At 45.4% G+C, this 16,500-nt stretch overlaps 1 protein-coding gene across 3 annotated transcripts in view; it reads left to right on the forward strand.

The window, feature by feature from the left end:
* The window catches only part of SYMPK (symplekin scaffold protein), a 1,116,254-nt gene that overhangs the window by 78,220 nt on the left and 1,021,534 nt on the right, over window positions 1-16,500 (forward strand). For all 3 annotated transcript variants that reach the window (XM_078660908.1, XM_078660909.1, XM_078660907.1), the window contains one exon: window positions 1,572-1,625. In XM_078660908.1, the coding sequence (XP_078517034.1) occupies window positions 1,572-1,625 (54 nt within the window). The remainder of the gene's footprint in view (window positions 1-1,571; window positions 1,626-16,500) is intronic.

The following is a 16,500-nucleotide window of genomic DNA, read 5'->3' on the forward strand; positions in this document are numbered from 1 at the left end:
CTGACAGTAGCACATCGGGACAAAAAGGAGATACACATGTTATTCAATTGAAAAGTATGCATACAGCACACGGAAGAGGCAAGCATTTCGTCATGAATCAGACTGTGTTACACAATATATAATAATTGTACAGCTATTCAATACCTAGCAACACAATACATTGGATAATGTGCTGCATACCTAAACGCTTATAAGGTCCCAAAAGCGAGACCTATTGGCTATGCCAATGCTTGTTCTAAATGTAAGTAATATACCTCCCTATTATGTTCTGTGGAGCTTGAGCTGCTCAACATTGATACCAGGGTTGAGCTGCAGATGCTCTGCAAGGAAAGGGGGCTAAAGGCAAACTAGAAGGCCACAAAGTTGGACCTTGAGATAACCCTCAGAGCCTATGAGAAAATCAAGAGGTGGTAAGCCACCCTAGAGGAGGACGACCCTGAGGAGTAGGGAGTACAATTGGATGATGATGATGATAATAACGACGAACACTCAAGCCTGAATCCTGAGCTGCTTCTACTGTGTTGACAGGCACAGTGCCTGTCCTGGATGTCTATCATGCCACGATGTGAGCTTAAGTAACCCTACTGCCTTGACAGCCAAGTCCAACAGGATGGAGCATTTTAGCCATTTGGTCCTGAAGGACATTTTGGGCTAGGCCATTCCACATACTCACCATCTCGGAAAGTACTACTTTAGTATACGATTCTAAAGGCGAGGAATCTGTGGTTAAAAGTATTCATCAGAAGAGCAAGTTACTTATCTACAGTAATAATCTTTCGGATGGATACTTTGTCTAGCTACAGATCTGTCACTGTGTTCCTGCTTACCCATTCTATGGATTGGGCTCTTTTAATCTAAATCGGTCCCAAATTAGAGGTCTGTATAGTTACCAATTGATTTTTGTTGGGCAGCGAGTCAGAGGTCAGGGATGATGTCCTGAAAGAAACGGACTTCAGCGTACCTGAGTGGCACCTATATAGGGCCCACTTTGTTTTTGGGGAGAGAGGATACGGAGTCGCATGATGCCACATACCGAAAAGCAGAGGCTATGCTGAAAGATGTTTTTGGATTCATTCTGGCTCCTGGGGATATTTTAAAGGTGAAGAATCTGCAGTGAAGTAGAGTATCCACCGTAAAGAGCGTTACCAAAGGTAAGTAACCTGTTCATTCTGAAGCTGCTTGAGGGTTCTGTAGTTGACATTTGGATAGAGTCGGCAGTAAAGATGTTTCATGACAAAAGAGAAAATACTAGTGATGGTTCTTAATTGAACATTATGCAACCAGCATTCAAAAAACAGTAAAGAAATGCCTTAGGTAGGCTGAATGAAGACAAGAGTTTGATCTTGTATAACATGGGTTGTAGCACAGATAAAATGTGAGATCCTAAAGCATGGATGGCTATTTTTAGATGGTCTGACAAAGTAAAATTATTTTGCCTGCTTCCTTTAAAGAAGTCATGTTGTTACGTGCTTTGATCATAATTATTGCAAGATGTGGCAACTTGTCTGAGGCTAAGCATCAGTCAACATGACATTTAACTTACCAATATTTCTTGTTTTAATACTTTTTAGGTTCAAGAACTGATTGTAAACAAAGATCCTAATTTACTGGACAATTTCTTGGACGTGAGTAGCATTCGCTTTTTAATTTCTAATGTATTAAGAATCAAGCCACCCGTTCCACTTTGCCTTAGATGTACTTTGAAATACTGAGTCTTTAATGCTCATTTATGAAAGTAATTAATGACGAGAAAGCTGCATTAGCCACCCGTCAGAAAACAGAACATATTCTGTAAGTGGATATTTTTACCACAATATTTTGGCAGGTGGATATTTTTGTCTTCAATAGTTTGACAAACAACAGTTGGAGGGTGAACTCTCCTCGTTCAGATACAGCATCCTCGACAAAATTGGCTTTATTAAGGCAAGCACCTGTGACCCTGTGTTGTGGATGACCATCATGACCATTTTATTCAAAAATTATTTTTCACCCTGTGGCACTTTTCCACCCATATTCTAGTTTGAGGTGTTGGCCCAAACTCCATAACCGAGGACTTGCCATTGGGGTAGAGCCTTGTATGACTGATCATGTCACGTGGAATATGGATGTAACATCAAACGGGGCAACTCTATTATCCAAACCTGGGGCAGAGAAATAGTATTGCAACTACAATGGTTCAGGAAAATTGATGACTATGAACTATTCAAAGTTCCAAAAACATTAATCCACAATTAAATCAGAAGACCGATAGACAAAAAATCATGAAGGGGTATCCAACACAAAAAAATATTATTAATGCAAAAACATTGTTGGGGAGCGATGTGTGCGCTTGCTTGATTAGTCGAGCAGTATTCTGGTGTAATGCCCTCTGAACTGTGAGTGGGTCGGTTTGAAATTTGTTCTGGACTCCACATTGGCACTGTAAATCAGATGTGTGCTTATAAATTTTTCTGGCTGGATTTCTGATTTTGTTCATATGAGGTCCTTTAGCGATTTTTGCCTGAGTAAATTTGACTCAGACCACACAAACTACATAGATTGGTTGCTCTATAGAAATATTTTCCTGTCCTGATGACCTTATAAATACCATAGGTCGAAAAGCCGTTGACGCCAGTCTTTGGCATATATTTGAGGAAGCATATATTGCAGTTCTTTGTTCCTGTTATTTGTTGGGACTTATCTTGTTTTAAGTTTTGTTTCCCTCTGCCATTGTTTTCTTGTTTACACTGTAAATTGTGTTTTTAGTGATGTTCATTGTGTAAATGTTCGTTGTGTAACTGTGTGAGCACCTTTTTATGTTTCCTTCAATTGTTTTATAATAGTTTTTTGTATATCTGCTTTATTAGTAAAAGTATTTTTTGTTCATTAATAATTATCTGTGTGGGGTACCCCTTAAAGATTTTTTGTCCATACGTGGAATATGGAGCTTCTGCCCCAACCTTTGTCTTTTTAGGTCTCACTTAGGTAGCGCTTTGCGCTGTCACTTCGAGACATGCTGCATTCAGGATATGGGCATGAAGCTCTGCCCACTTGCTGCCCATCTTTTTAATTGGCTTTCGTCACTGTCCTTTGTAAATGGTGGCTTCTTATTGGTCAATACGCTTAGTAGTCCCTCCTAAGTACCGCCTTTTCTCTTCTTGCAACTTCCATGAGGACACCCCCTGTTACATGTGTTGTTACTCGGTACGTTTTAATTATAGACTCCCAGCACTATTTTCCTACATGGCTTTCAGGACATGCTCTCTGCAACGCTTTTTTTATTTTTAATGTACCCAGTGCGGCACACCTCTGCTAACATAATAGCGGCAGTGCCTTTCTTTTGTGATTTGCGGCTCCAAACCCAGTTGCATGCCTTTTTTTCTCTGTATTTCATTTTGTTAAAATGACAGCAACCGTGATTTCGCTTTAAACGTATTAGGCTAAAGGCCGGACGCGGGTGCCGCGATTACTTCAAAAGTAAAGAAATAGAAAAAAAGTGCATAGGTGCCAAACCATGCCTGCCTGCTCCTGTCTCAACAATTGCAAAGAACCCGACTCTTTTTGCAGCTGTGTATCTTCCAAACGCCCCGGAGGGCTTCCAGAACTTCGGCAACCCGTCCACATCTCCCTTGGAGAAGAAGAGCCGCTTGCCTCCAGGCACCGACTGCGACGTCCAGTACACCGACCTGCTAACCACCTGGTCCACCGATGCAGCAGCCATCCAGGAAGAGGTCACCATGCTCCAGGAGGTCAGAGTCGTCTCCCCACCGACTTTGAAGAATCTAGGACCGCCATGGGCTGCCCTGCACCAATACCCGAGGTAATGAAGCCTGTTGCAAGCACCAAGGCTTGTTTGAGTTCAGTCTGAACAACACTGCTGCCAGAACCAACCTGCACATTGAGGGGCTTCACCTGAGGTCAGCTCAACGCCAGACATCTTCTTGCTGTGTTTTTTCACCATCTTCTGCAGGTGCACCGAGAACTGTGGGAGCCTTAAACTCAACAGCCCATTGGACAATACACCTATGCACGCTAGACCTCCAGCCTGAGTCCATTAAAACTGATGCTGTGTCTGTTACCCTGAGAGCCCCAAGAATGGAAAACCCCTTTGGGTTGTGCCGGAAAGGTCGCCCTTTGCAGCCTTTCCTACAGGTACTTTTCCCATTAACTACAGCATGTAGAGCAAGAGCCTACCACCGCTGAAAGCATCTCTGCACCCGGATACTCCAGGACAGATAAAACTCTACTCTGTGTTTTCTTGGACCTTGGCCCCTACTCACCTTAAGTCCAGAAGAACAGTCCTGTAAGTCGTTTGCAAGTGACCCTATGCAGTGAATGTTTTTCCCATAGGATAACATTACCGTGTTTGAGGCTCATGCCTCAAATCTGACAGCTATCATTTTCTACTGTTTTCAACTGTAAAAGTTGATAACGTCTAGAGTACTTACCCAATTACGAAGTTCTTGATGATAAAAGTTCTATAAAAATGTTTTTTTCTAAGTTGGTCTTGAGTTTCTTCTTGAGAGGGTGTGTCATTTATTGACTCTGTGTGTACAACAGATGCTTAACACTAACCTCTTATAAGCCTAAATTGTTCGCCCACGCTACCACAAAAGAGAGCATTTGGTATTATTAATTTGAGCCCTGTAAGCCAATAAGGGTAATTTGAACTTTCATCATAGTGTACCTCATCTTGGTACACTAAAAAAAAAGCCAGTTTTTTACAAATAACATGTCAATCAACAGCTCTTCAAAGGACACAATCTTTTTACATAGCAAATCTACTTCTCCAGCCTCATAGCTGGCTTCCAGGACACCACCCTTGCTATAAGAAGACATCCTTGAACCATTTTGGTATCCTCCGCCTTTTTGGACCAGTGAGCTCTCTAAATTCTGAATACATATAATGTTAATGGCATCCATGTTGGATGATAGAAATCATGGGAGTAATTTCTTTAAATGTCAACTTCTCCAAGGCCATCGTTTCCCACACTAAACTCCCATTCTGTTAGTTATGTGACAGAACATTTGGAGTACTGCATTTAGTTAGCAGTAGATATTTAGAGATCATAAAAAAATAGGTTGTCCATTTTCTTCTAGGGGTATACATCGAAAAAACACTGAAATAGTGTAAACCCAAGATTACAAGTACCAGTACTGCCCAGATTATGTTGTCGATTTTGTCCAGTGTTTCAGTATAAAATTGCTCTTTATTCTCTAGGTGTGCCCAGTTTTGCACTTATGATGGGTACTTCTAACCACAGATTCCTCCCCTTGTGAATATTCCCAGGCGTTGGACTGGATCCTGAAAAATTCAAAGCAGTGCTCCTGAATGCCGCTAGGTGGCGCAGAGCCACATATATGTGCCACCCATGCATGCTTACGTCAGTTCCTTTCTTTCTACTCTTTCAGTTACGGATCTGGAGGTCTTCACCTCTTTTTCTTCACTTGTGAACAAATATTTTTTCTCCAAATTTTCTACTGGGCAATGGATGTCTGATAGAGACATCTAGCCGCAGATTCCTTATCCTATACTCTTCCTCAGGCGCCATACTGGTTCTGGAAATTTTCCCAGCAGTACTTCCGCGCGTTGTCAGAGGGTGTCGAATGACACTGTGGTGACGTCGTCTCCTGGATGTGAAGTCGATCTAAGCCCTCCCCTGAACACACAGATCCGCACTGCAGTTCCTCCATCCATTTTTGGCCTAATTGATGTCTCTAATCAACGGAGCAGTGTGCCTTTCTTCGTTGTCCTCAGTGTTTAAGCCTTAAGTCCTGTGGTCAACAAATGCCCACCACGGATCCTCACTCAATTTGTATGTGGTGTCTGGGTGAGCACCATGACTGTGACTTGTCAACAGCTCCAACCGAACGTGTGCAAGGAATGTCGCATCAAGCTTGTGGCAGCGCAGATGTTACAGTCTCCGACGTCTTATCATCCTTGGTCCTAAGCGTCCTAGCGACCAACCGCACGCCCATTCTAGGAGCTATTCCCACGGGCTTCATTCACCTTTGACACTGGCGGTTGAAGCCGCAGTGCCTCTCTCCTTCATTGCCTGCCGCTGATCCGCACTTTTCTGTTGAAGTGCCGAGGCATGAGTCCGCCCTGCTTCTCCCCATCTATCCTTGGGCCGAGGCATTGTTGACCCAGATGAGACCATATTCACAAGCTCTTATTTATGCTTTTGGGTCGTCCCCTCTTCTGGAGCACCTTCAAGCCTCACAGAGGTCCATGAGGTCGTGCCTGTGACTTCGCCGTCGGGTTCGCCCTCAGATTTTGGTTGGCCTCTTGTGTCTGACACCTCAGCTGCGCCGGTGCACAGCCAGTTGTGGATTCACCTTCGGCTCTGCTTCTGGTCTACCGACTCTGATGATGGTGCTGGGCTCTTGTCTACTGGCTTTGATGATGGTGCCATCAATGCTGATCGACTCTCCTGCCTACGTTGAGGTGTCTCCTTTTCTGAGTTTACTGGCTTCTGTTATGGCATCGGATGTGGTACTGACGGAGCCGGCTGTCTCCGGCTCCCTTACGCTGGGTTTCTATTCTTCAGACCTTGGTTGAGGAAGTGCTTAGGAAGGTGTGGTATGTCCTCCTCCAATGCAGGACACGATTCTACCCCCATGCCCATCTGATTGATTACTTGACTTGGCTGACATCAGTGGCTTAGAATCTTTGCCAGCCTCCTCTCTCCTCCTGGTTAGGCTACTGAGGCCAGTTCCGCATTGGTGGGTATGCTCTATCCAGTTTCGATTACCTTGGATTTACACCTTCCTTTAGGTGGAATAGTGAACTGACCCCTTAATTGGCGTCCTTCACCCTGCCCAGTCTAAAGTTAAGCCTGTTCTTCCTTATATTGACTGTCTTCTTAACCTTTTGGGTGCTTGGACTAAACCCACAATTGGGATCCCTGTAGCTCGCTCAATTTCTCACAGCCATACCCTGGAGGATCCCTCCTGCCTACTTAGACATCCCTCCAGTAAAAGCTTTGTGGTTGAGACTGCTTTAGCCATGCAGAATATTGATTTTCTAACCTCTGTCCCACCAGAAAGGGAGGCCAGGAAATTTGACACTTGTAACGTATTTTCTCTTCTTCTAGCGCTGCTCTGCGCACTCTGAACACTTTGTGTGCTCGCCTGCTTCTCCCACACCTTTTGGGACTTTGTGGAGTGCCTCTTACCTTCACTTCCGGAGGAAGCCCGGAATGCTCTTTTTGCCTGGTACAAGGCTGCCGCACTTAGCATCCGCCATGGTGTGGATATTACAGATTCTGTTGGTCAGACTATGGCCTCTTCCATTGCTCTACATCGACGTGCATGGTTGCGTACTTCCAGGTTTTCGGTGGCTGTGCAAAATGCTATGATCGATTCCTTGTGATGGCACCTCCCTTTTTGGCGTGCATGCCGACTCAGCTTTGTTGGTTCAGGGATAGTCATGGTTGTACGGAGTCTTAACTCAGTTATTGTACTACTGTTGTCTGTGACCATTGTTTTCCCCTTGTTTTGACTACTTCCTGCCTTCCTAGGGCAGAGTTATTCTCTCCCCTTCAGGGATACACTTTATGCTGTTGGCGACAGGCTTAGTTTCCAGCCATCTGGAACTTATCTTGTTTTGCGGTCTCCTGGAGTCTGTCCTTTGACTTATTTTACAGCTTGCATTTTTCCTACCCCAGTGCTTACTCTTTAGCAGGTATTCTGTTATGTTGTGTGGTTGCACTATAGCCTCGTTCCGTGTTTCCAGGGACTTTATGGTATTCCTCGGAGGCATTTTAGTGAACTACTCTTAGATTTTGTATGCCTCAAAGGGACTTTGCCTTCCTCTTTCTCTTCCTCTTTCTCTGTCCTTCTGTCCATATTGACTCTGCTGGTGTCACAGGCAGGCAACCTCTTTGAGTTCCTGTTGTTTCAGGCCTTGGTTCCATTACTCCAGCCTTGTCCTACTCCTGTGACTTTTCGTGTCAAGGAGTTTAATATTCTTGTGCCTGTTTTAAATGTATTTTCCATTGTATTTGTGGGGTAACTTTAGAGTCTGCTCTTCTTTTTGCTCCCCTTCCTTGTTCAGTTCCTTAAAAATCCTTCTTTCACAAGCGGCTGGGTTTTTTTTCCTTTCCTTCTTGCCCCCCTCCCCTTCTGTGGGAAACTACTCTTTAAAAGCAGACTTAGCAGAGATACTTTGACGGTGGACTGTTGTTTCTGCACCTCACATTAGTTTCATTTATATCAAGTGTTCTTGCGCAACAAGCCCTGGCATCAGCCTTCGATCGATGCCTCTGTAAGTCAGATCATAAGCAGTAAAGAGGATAGGTGTGCGCCAAGTGAAGAAGTCCAAGGAATCAGTACTTAGTTTTCAAGTCAGTCTTTATTTGTAATCAGTTAATTTACCTGAAATTAGTGATTTTACGGTCAGCATCTAAAAGTGGGCTTCCCCATAAAATATGTAAAAAAGTATATTTTGAGATCTCAAGCACTCAGTCATGGTGCCTAGAAAAGGAAAATGCTATTTTGTTACATTTTGTCTGAAAAAAGACCAAATTGTTCCCACAGGGAAATATAGCAATTGTTTGTGTTCCGAGTGGTAGATGCAACATTGTTGTTGCCCACATCCACAGACGTTCCCAGTGGTGCACCTTGTTGCATGTTTATGGAGCAAAGGGGATTCCATCCATGTTGTGTCCCACAAGTGGTCCCTAGAGTCGTTCACATCACTAGCACCTGAAGCATCCCAGGGTGGCTCTCCGAATGCGTTCATCAATAGAATACGCTGGGGACAGCAATACGCATGGGCCTTTAAGGGGTCCATCAGCACTTCAATGTCTGATGGCGCAACCAATTCTGAACCGAGACATATATTCAGGACGCATTCGTGGCTGCAAAGTAGGCAGCAGAAGACAGGTTGAACGCAGTCAAGCCTGACCATGCTGAACGACTGGAACCAGTGCTCATTTAGTTCCGCTTGCAGCAGTTGGGACATTGCTGCATTCATTTACCGGGAGATTAACATATCGGGACTGCGAGGACCAGCAGCCCGACAATCACCCTCAGCTGGTTCCTCTTCCCGCCCCCTGCCTGGAGCTTGAAAACTGCTTGCGGCCCCCATTTCGCGGGAGCTGCTCGCAGCAGTTGTGACATTGCTGCATTTATTTACTGGGAGATCAACATATCTAACTGCGAGGACCAGCAGCCCAACAATCACCCTCAGCTGGTTCCTCTTCCCGCCCCCTGCATGGAGCTTGAAAACTGCTCGCGGCCACCGCTCGCAGCAGTTGGGACATTGCTGCATTCATTTGCAGGGAGATCAACATATCGGGACTGTAAGGACCAGCAGCCCGACAATCACCCTCAGCTGGTTCCTCTTCCCACCCTCTGCCTGCAGCCTACTAAAGACACGTCAATCACACGCTGCACGGGACGCGCGCAGTTGCGCGCCAGCGAAGCCTGGGCCAAGGGCGGGCCCGTTTAAGGCCGTTGTAGCCCGGAGGAGACCGGACCGGGCCACCCCTCTTTCCTCTGGCATATTTTAGACGTCCAGGGCTACCATCAATCGTAAGTGCCTACTGGGTTGAAGATCTGTAACACTAATATGGCAGCACGCAAAAGCAGGAGTAAGGCTGTGACCTTAAGTGGACATTTAACAGGAACGTTGGATAATTTTATTATCGGAGCCAACTCTGTTATTGACCAGGGGATAATGCTGATGGAGCGTCGGGTTTCTCAGGATCTAGCCCTGGCCAAAAGATCCTCAATGGGCCACTTTGCAAATGCTCGTACACCTGAACGCGACATGCGAGCTAATATAAATGTCGTTCCTGTGATTGTACATAGCCCACCTATCTCCCAGGATTAGGGCCACACCTCCCCAGCTGTGCAGCTCCAATTACCAGAGGCCATAGAGACTACCACTGTGTCAACCTCGGCTAGCTCTCCTGATAGACCTAACACCCGGCAGCTGCGGGAGAGACGCGAGGGGGCGATGCCCAAGAGGAAGCAGGCGGTCGCTACTGTCTCTGGAGGCAGGAAGCCCAAACTTGCCAAAGGTTCGGGCAATAGTGACATATCATCTAAGCACAAGGGGTCTGATGTCTTGAACACTACGGATAGATACGCCTTACCACCATTGACTGTAATTAGTTCAGGAGTAACTTCTCCAGGTGCGGTTAATCCTATTGGTGAAACAGTGGCAGTGGAGGATCCTTTGTTTGCAAAATTGGGTGTCTTACTAAGATCCTCCCTCCAACCACTTGAAGAGAGACTCATGCGTATTGAGCAGCAGCTCTCCAAGCTCGAACAAGATACACTGGAAACTGTGGACAGTATAAAGTCAAATGTGTTGTATTTGAGTGGCGCACAATCGAATAGCGTACAGGGTGGGATTGTAACACACAAATCTACCCCCCCTGTTGCACCACTCATTTCTGATGCACCTACTGCACCTACTGTAAAATCACCTGTATCTTTGCCCACATTTACTAACACCCCTAGAGTGGGCGTCTCAGCAAAGCCAAAAGAGGGCGGTCGGGTCCTATCCGTTGCGGACTCTTCTGGGGAATGCAGAATCGATCTGCCCCCAGAAACGAGCCCGTATCTGGTAGTCCTGTCGGGGGTTCCCAAAATAAGTAATCCCAGTCTGGAATCGTTCATGTCCCTAAAAAATAAAGTGACTGATTGGCTCAATAAAAACAGACCACTCCCTCGCCACATTACAAGCGAAATTCTGATGGTTCGTAGGTTGTCTTGGGTGGGGCACAGGCCTAAAACCATAACTGGCGATTGTGTGCTGGTAAATTTTAAGGACCCCTGCACTGTGGAGCACATCTGTAATTGGAGGTACCACTGTCCTGGGGGCAACCATCCAACCCCTCCCACTGTTCTATTTCTATCCCCCCATCTACTTGCCAGATACTGAAGGTGACTGGACCTTGGTGACACACGGAGGTGGGGGTAGGTCTGAGAGGGGCTGACACGGGCAACCACTTGCACAGAGCCACATATGTACCCAAAATAGGTTCAGTAGCCTGGAAATGGTCGATTGACTACAGATCAGTCGGGTGGAAACACTTGACACCTCCAAAGTAGGAGTAATGCTAATCCTGGGGGAGTTGCAGAGTCAATTAGTAGCCAATTGTCTAGGGATCCTATTGATCCTCACTTGTATACTCAGGGGACTATTACAGGATATGGTGATGACGCATTGGGGAGAACTGCGCCGGGTCATATACTGGAGCCCCCCCCCCCGAGAATCTGTAAGTGAAGGTGTCCTAATGGGGAGTGATGTCACCTGCCTAAATGCTAGTAAATCGAAATGTCTGACAATATTGTCATGGAATGTGGCAGGCCTACCCCACAAGTTGACTTGTCCTGAGTGGGGTTCCTTTGTGGATGAGAATGACATTTGCCTCTTCCAAGAGTCGTGGGCTAGGGATGAACAATATAGAATGGGATTTGCCGCATTTCATGTACCCGCTCGTTGGGGGGAGGGGGGGGCGCGACCATCAGGGGGCCTTACCACCTGGGTCGGTTTGCACTTGGGCTGCATGACTGAGACCTTGTCTACATATTCCGATGATGTTCAGTGTGTAGTCCTGAAGTGGGCAAATTCTTTTAAACTTTCTTTCGTGAATGTTTATTCACGTCCGGTAAATATAGCCAGAGTCCACCACCATCGATGAGTTATCGCATTTTCTGAGTACTATTACTAGTGACTCATATTTTGGTGGTTGGCGATCTGAATTGTCACTACGAGCCCCTACGGGGGATGAATGAGGGTGCTCTCATGGCAGAGGACGACCACTGGGACATACCTCCATGTCAATCTCCATTTCCCAAGTCATGGTCCCCTCTAGCGATCCAGATCACGGCCCTAACTCTAAACCATTCCATTAGGGCCTGTAATGGCCGTACTCTCTCTGATATCCCATCAAGGTGTACCTTTAATAAGATGGGACAAGAGTTGCGCATTGACTGTCATGGTCGAGACACCGTTGTGGTCAAAGGTTATCGATTTTAAGGTAATTACCAGGGTCGACAGCGACCACAATGCTCTAAGTCTGGAGATGGTTTTTCCTGGACCTGGGGAGATTGCAACAGCAGACGGGGTAGACCAAGGAGATAGGACCATATTAACAAACGATAGACGCAGGTTCAAGTGGGGAAAAATAGTGGCATCCCTGGATGAATTATCTAAATTGTAACTTAATCCTTCCCCTGTTTATGGAGGTCGATGCTCTAAACACCCAACCTCCGCCTTCTGATCTTAATGGAAAATTACAGGCCCTGCATTTGGACCTAGTCACTAGCCTAGTCGAGGTTTTTAATCCCCATGTGCCCAAAAGGAGAAAAAGGGCCCCTGTATCCTCCTGGTACAATTCTGCATGTAGAACGGCTAAGTCCGAGCTGGTTAAGGCTCTAAAGCTTGGGAGCAATAAACCCAAAATCTGTGCTATGAGATTGCAGTACAAAGAGATAATGAAACATGCAGAGAATGAGTTGGATTTGGAAAAGTGGACTAACCTAACCATTGCCCTAGACTCAAGGGATGCACGCAGATTTTGGTCAATAGTTAGTACAGGTTCTGGAGAACCAAAATCTGCTATCGAACCTAATATTGAGGCAAACGTTTGGGAAGAGCACTACAAGGTCCTATACTTAGTCGAATCAGGTACGGAAAGTATGCCGGCACCCATAGTTTTAACTGACCAGCATGATGACTTAGAATTTACTATGGAGGAGGTGTGTCATGCGATAGAGAAACTTGCAGTGGGAAAAGCCCAGGGCCTGGTCAAACTCCAGGGAGACCTCTTCAGACACCAACCCAGGATTTGGGGCCCCTACCTGCATATTATTTTTAATGCAGTCCTGAGGGGCATGGAGGTACCCTGTACTTGGCTGGGAGCAGAGATAGTCCCAATATTGAAGAAAGGCTCTCCTCTGCTCCCGGGCAACTACAGGCCCATTAGCCTCATCGATGTCCCGCAAAAAATCTTTGCACAGCTTATTTTGGATCGCCTGCAGGACTGGATGGAGGAGCACGCAGTCCTCACCCCGTATCAAGCGGGGTTCAGGAGGAACACTTCCACCATGGACCAAATATTTCGCCTAATATTACTGTATTGGAAAACGGCGAAGATAGAGGGTGGCAGCCTCTACATGGTGTTTGTGGACCTTCGGTTCGCTTTCGACTTAGTGCCCTGGGGGAAACTGTGGTCGGTGCTCCAAGAACTAGGCGTCCCGCCCCAACTCCTGAATGTGTTGATGAGGTTGCATGAGGGGAACTTTGCGCAGGTTAGATGTGGGAGGAATGTGGTGCTGTCATCCAGGTTTCCCCTCAGCAGGGGGGTGAGGCAGGGGTGCGTATTGGCACCGACCCTGTTTTGCCTCTATGTAAATGGCGTAATTTCACATCTGGATGCCGTCCCTAACAATGATGCGCCAAGGTTGGCAGGCAGCAGGGTGCCGGCGATCATGTTCGCAGACGACACCCTGCTGCTTTCCAAGTCCCCCATGGGGATTCAACGCATATTGGACGGCTTCGAGGATTTCTGCAGATGCCGCGGATTGGAGATAAACGCTGACAAAACAAAATTCATGATTTTCAATCCTTAGGCATCCACCCGCCCGAATCCTATCTTTGGTACAGTGAGATTAGAAAGGGTAACGACCTTTGAGTACCTAGGGGTTACAATAAATGAAAACTTGTCATGGGGCCCCCAACAAGTAAAATCACAACTGAAACTGTCCCAGCTCGCGGGGGGAATACTCAAGCTCTCCAACACTTCGACATTTAAACCAGTCAGCCCCCCGTTGGAGATCTACAAAACCCAGGCGAGGGCAGCAATTCTGTATGGTGGGGAGCTGTGGGGGCATTCGTGCAGGCGTGAAATTGCCAAAACGGAAAATAAATTTATTAGGCAGCTATTGGCACTCCCACAAAGTACCCCGCTTCTTCCTTTAAGGTTAGACTTGGGGTTGAGACCTATTGAAGACGAGTTAGCACTAAAACCCCTTAGGTTCTGGCGTAAGCTCTGGACTACGCCAGATTTGCTGAATTATAGGCTAGAACTTAAGGAAATATTAAATTGTAATAGTGCAGCAAAAATCCCCTGGCTCGTGTTCTTAAAACAGGAATTCGGAAGACTGGGTTTACCTGCCTTGTGGTATGATCCGGAAAGGAGCTGCCCCGAGGTCTCGTGCAAGTCCCTCACTAGGATTTTTATGGGCAAAAAATTCAATACTGTTCTGCATGACTCTCATGCTGGCACCCTGATTAACTCTTTTTTAACATTTAAAGTCTCTTATTCTTTTGAGGATTTTATGGACGTTATTTATCCCACTGTATCCAGGAAACTTTACTTACAATGGAGATATGGTACTCTACCCCTTAGAGCTTTTACAAGCAAATGGTCAGCCTCCACCAATAAGATCTGCCCAGGGTGTAGCTGTGACACAGAGGATGAATTTCATCTACTCTTCTTTTGTCCAGCCTACAGTAAACCTAGGAAGCATTGGCTAGTACCCTTATGCAAAAATGTGGGTTTTGTACATTGCACATATGCTTTTAGAATTTTAAAAACTGATACGTCTAGACACATTGTATTTGCACTTTCTAGGTATTTGCTAGCTATGTGGACCAAGCGCCAGCACTTAACTGCAAATTAATGTTTAGGTTTATTTATTCATAAGACCTGTTGTGTTGAAATCATGTGCCACTCTAGCTCGAATGAATTTTATAATTTATCGTGTCTATTTTAATGAATCCCATGTATCTTTTTACATTCTTTTATTTCTGTACTTTTTTATGGCTAACAGCCTAAATAAAGATTTCATGATGATGATTTCTTGAACTCGAGGTGTGCCGAAGAAGTGTATCATGCGCTCACGGCAACGCAGCACTAACAGTGCAGTCTCCATTCCAAGTTGATTCAGAACGTCCATTGCGTAGCAGATAGAATATAATCAGTATTCTCGCCACAAGTAGCAGGACCAGTGTGAGCCCTCCAAAAACACTTTCCAACACGGAGTGTATGAAAGATGGTATAACTCTGAATATCTTCTGAAAGATGCTAACCAAACCAGAACTAATACATATAAAAAAGTGCACTATTCCTTTCGTATCAGACATGTTAAAGATACGATGGACCAGCTCCCCAAAATGCAGCGGGAAGTTAGCGTGGAGTAGTGTCTGTATGTCAGAGAAGCACCTTGCAACCTGGAGATCAAACTTCTCTTTGGCTGAAGTTAAGGCCACATTGTAGTGGTCACTTTAAGTAGCTCGCGTCATTCGCGTGGTGTGTCACGCGAATGACACGCACTTTGTGTTGTGTTTTAAATATGTTATCTTTCAATGTATCATCCTCGCGCGATGCCACCGTTCAATGTGTTCACCTAACGGAAGTCTGACTTCCCGTTGGGATCTTCGTTGGTACCTGGACATGAACAGAGGCATCGCGCATCGGGTGGAGTGTTGTTTTGCATACTTATGAATAAATTCCTTTATTCATTACAACCGCTTCATTGAATCCTTCATCATAACATTTGGCGACGATTTGGGATTACTCCACCCAACAACCACGCAAAGATTTTTACTTCAAAAACCAGATTTGAAAATTTGGACAAACGTACCTTTCATCGAGAAACCGAATCTTCATCAACAATTTCTCGAGGTACACTGGTTCATGCGCATTAAATCGAAGAAATACTAGGACACGTCAAAGACTTTAATCAATTACGATTGGCCGTAGTCCTGGATCTTCCTTAAAAATAAAACCCAGGATTGGTTTACCTCAACCACAAAACAAGACAAGACAAAGACTGCTTTCTATTTGTCACCGCGCCTCGTCTATAAGACAAAGACTGCTTTCTATTTGCTACCGCGTCTGACGAATCAGAGAGGCGCTCACCGGCAAACTTTTACTTCTAACGCCGAAACAGAAATTGTCACTGCTACACAATTCAACCGAAAAAAGACGGATTGGTGAGAAGTATCTGGGTGAGACGAAGCGGTGAGAAGTATCGGGGTGAGACGGAGCGGTAAGAAGTATCTATGCGCATGTTACACAGCGATGCGCACGCTTTAAAATAACTTCCGTCACACATTTTTTAACTGGATTAAACAGCGCACCGCTTCAGCGATACGCACGCTAAGTAATTAACTCTTTATCAGCGCATCACTTCAGCGATGCGCACGCTTGATAATTAACTCTTGAACGACACACTGCTGCAGCGTAACTGGATTAAACAGCGCACCGCTTCAGCGATGCGCACGCTAAGTAATTAACTCTTTGTCAGCGCATCTAGTGACACGTAATTATAAGAATAAGAGGGTTTTATTGGACCTTGCCTCTGACAAACCTATAGTCATTCCAGTGACAAATTCACTAATAAGTTATTAGTTTGTCATACATATTAAGATTAATTTGTGGACATACATGCCTAGGCCATTTTAAATTTTTATTCAAGTGTATTGTGAGCTTTCAATTAATTACAAGAATGGCAAATTTGCAACTACAACACATTACACAACCACCTCAT

The sequence above is a fragment of the Lissotriton helveticus genome, chromosome 9 (assembly GCF_964261635.1).
Source record: "Lissotriton helveticus chromosome 9, aLisHel1.1, whole genome shotgun sequence".
Taxonomy (NCBI): domain Eukaryota; kingdom Metazoa; phylum Chordata; class Amphibia; order Caudata; family Salamandridae; genus Lissotriton; species Lissotriton helveticus.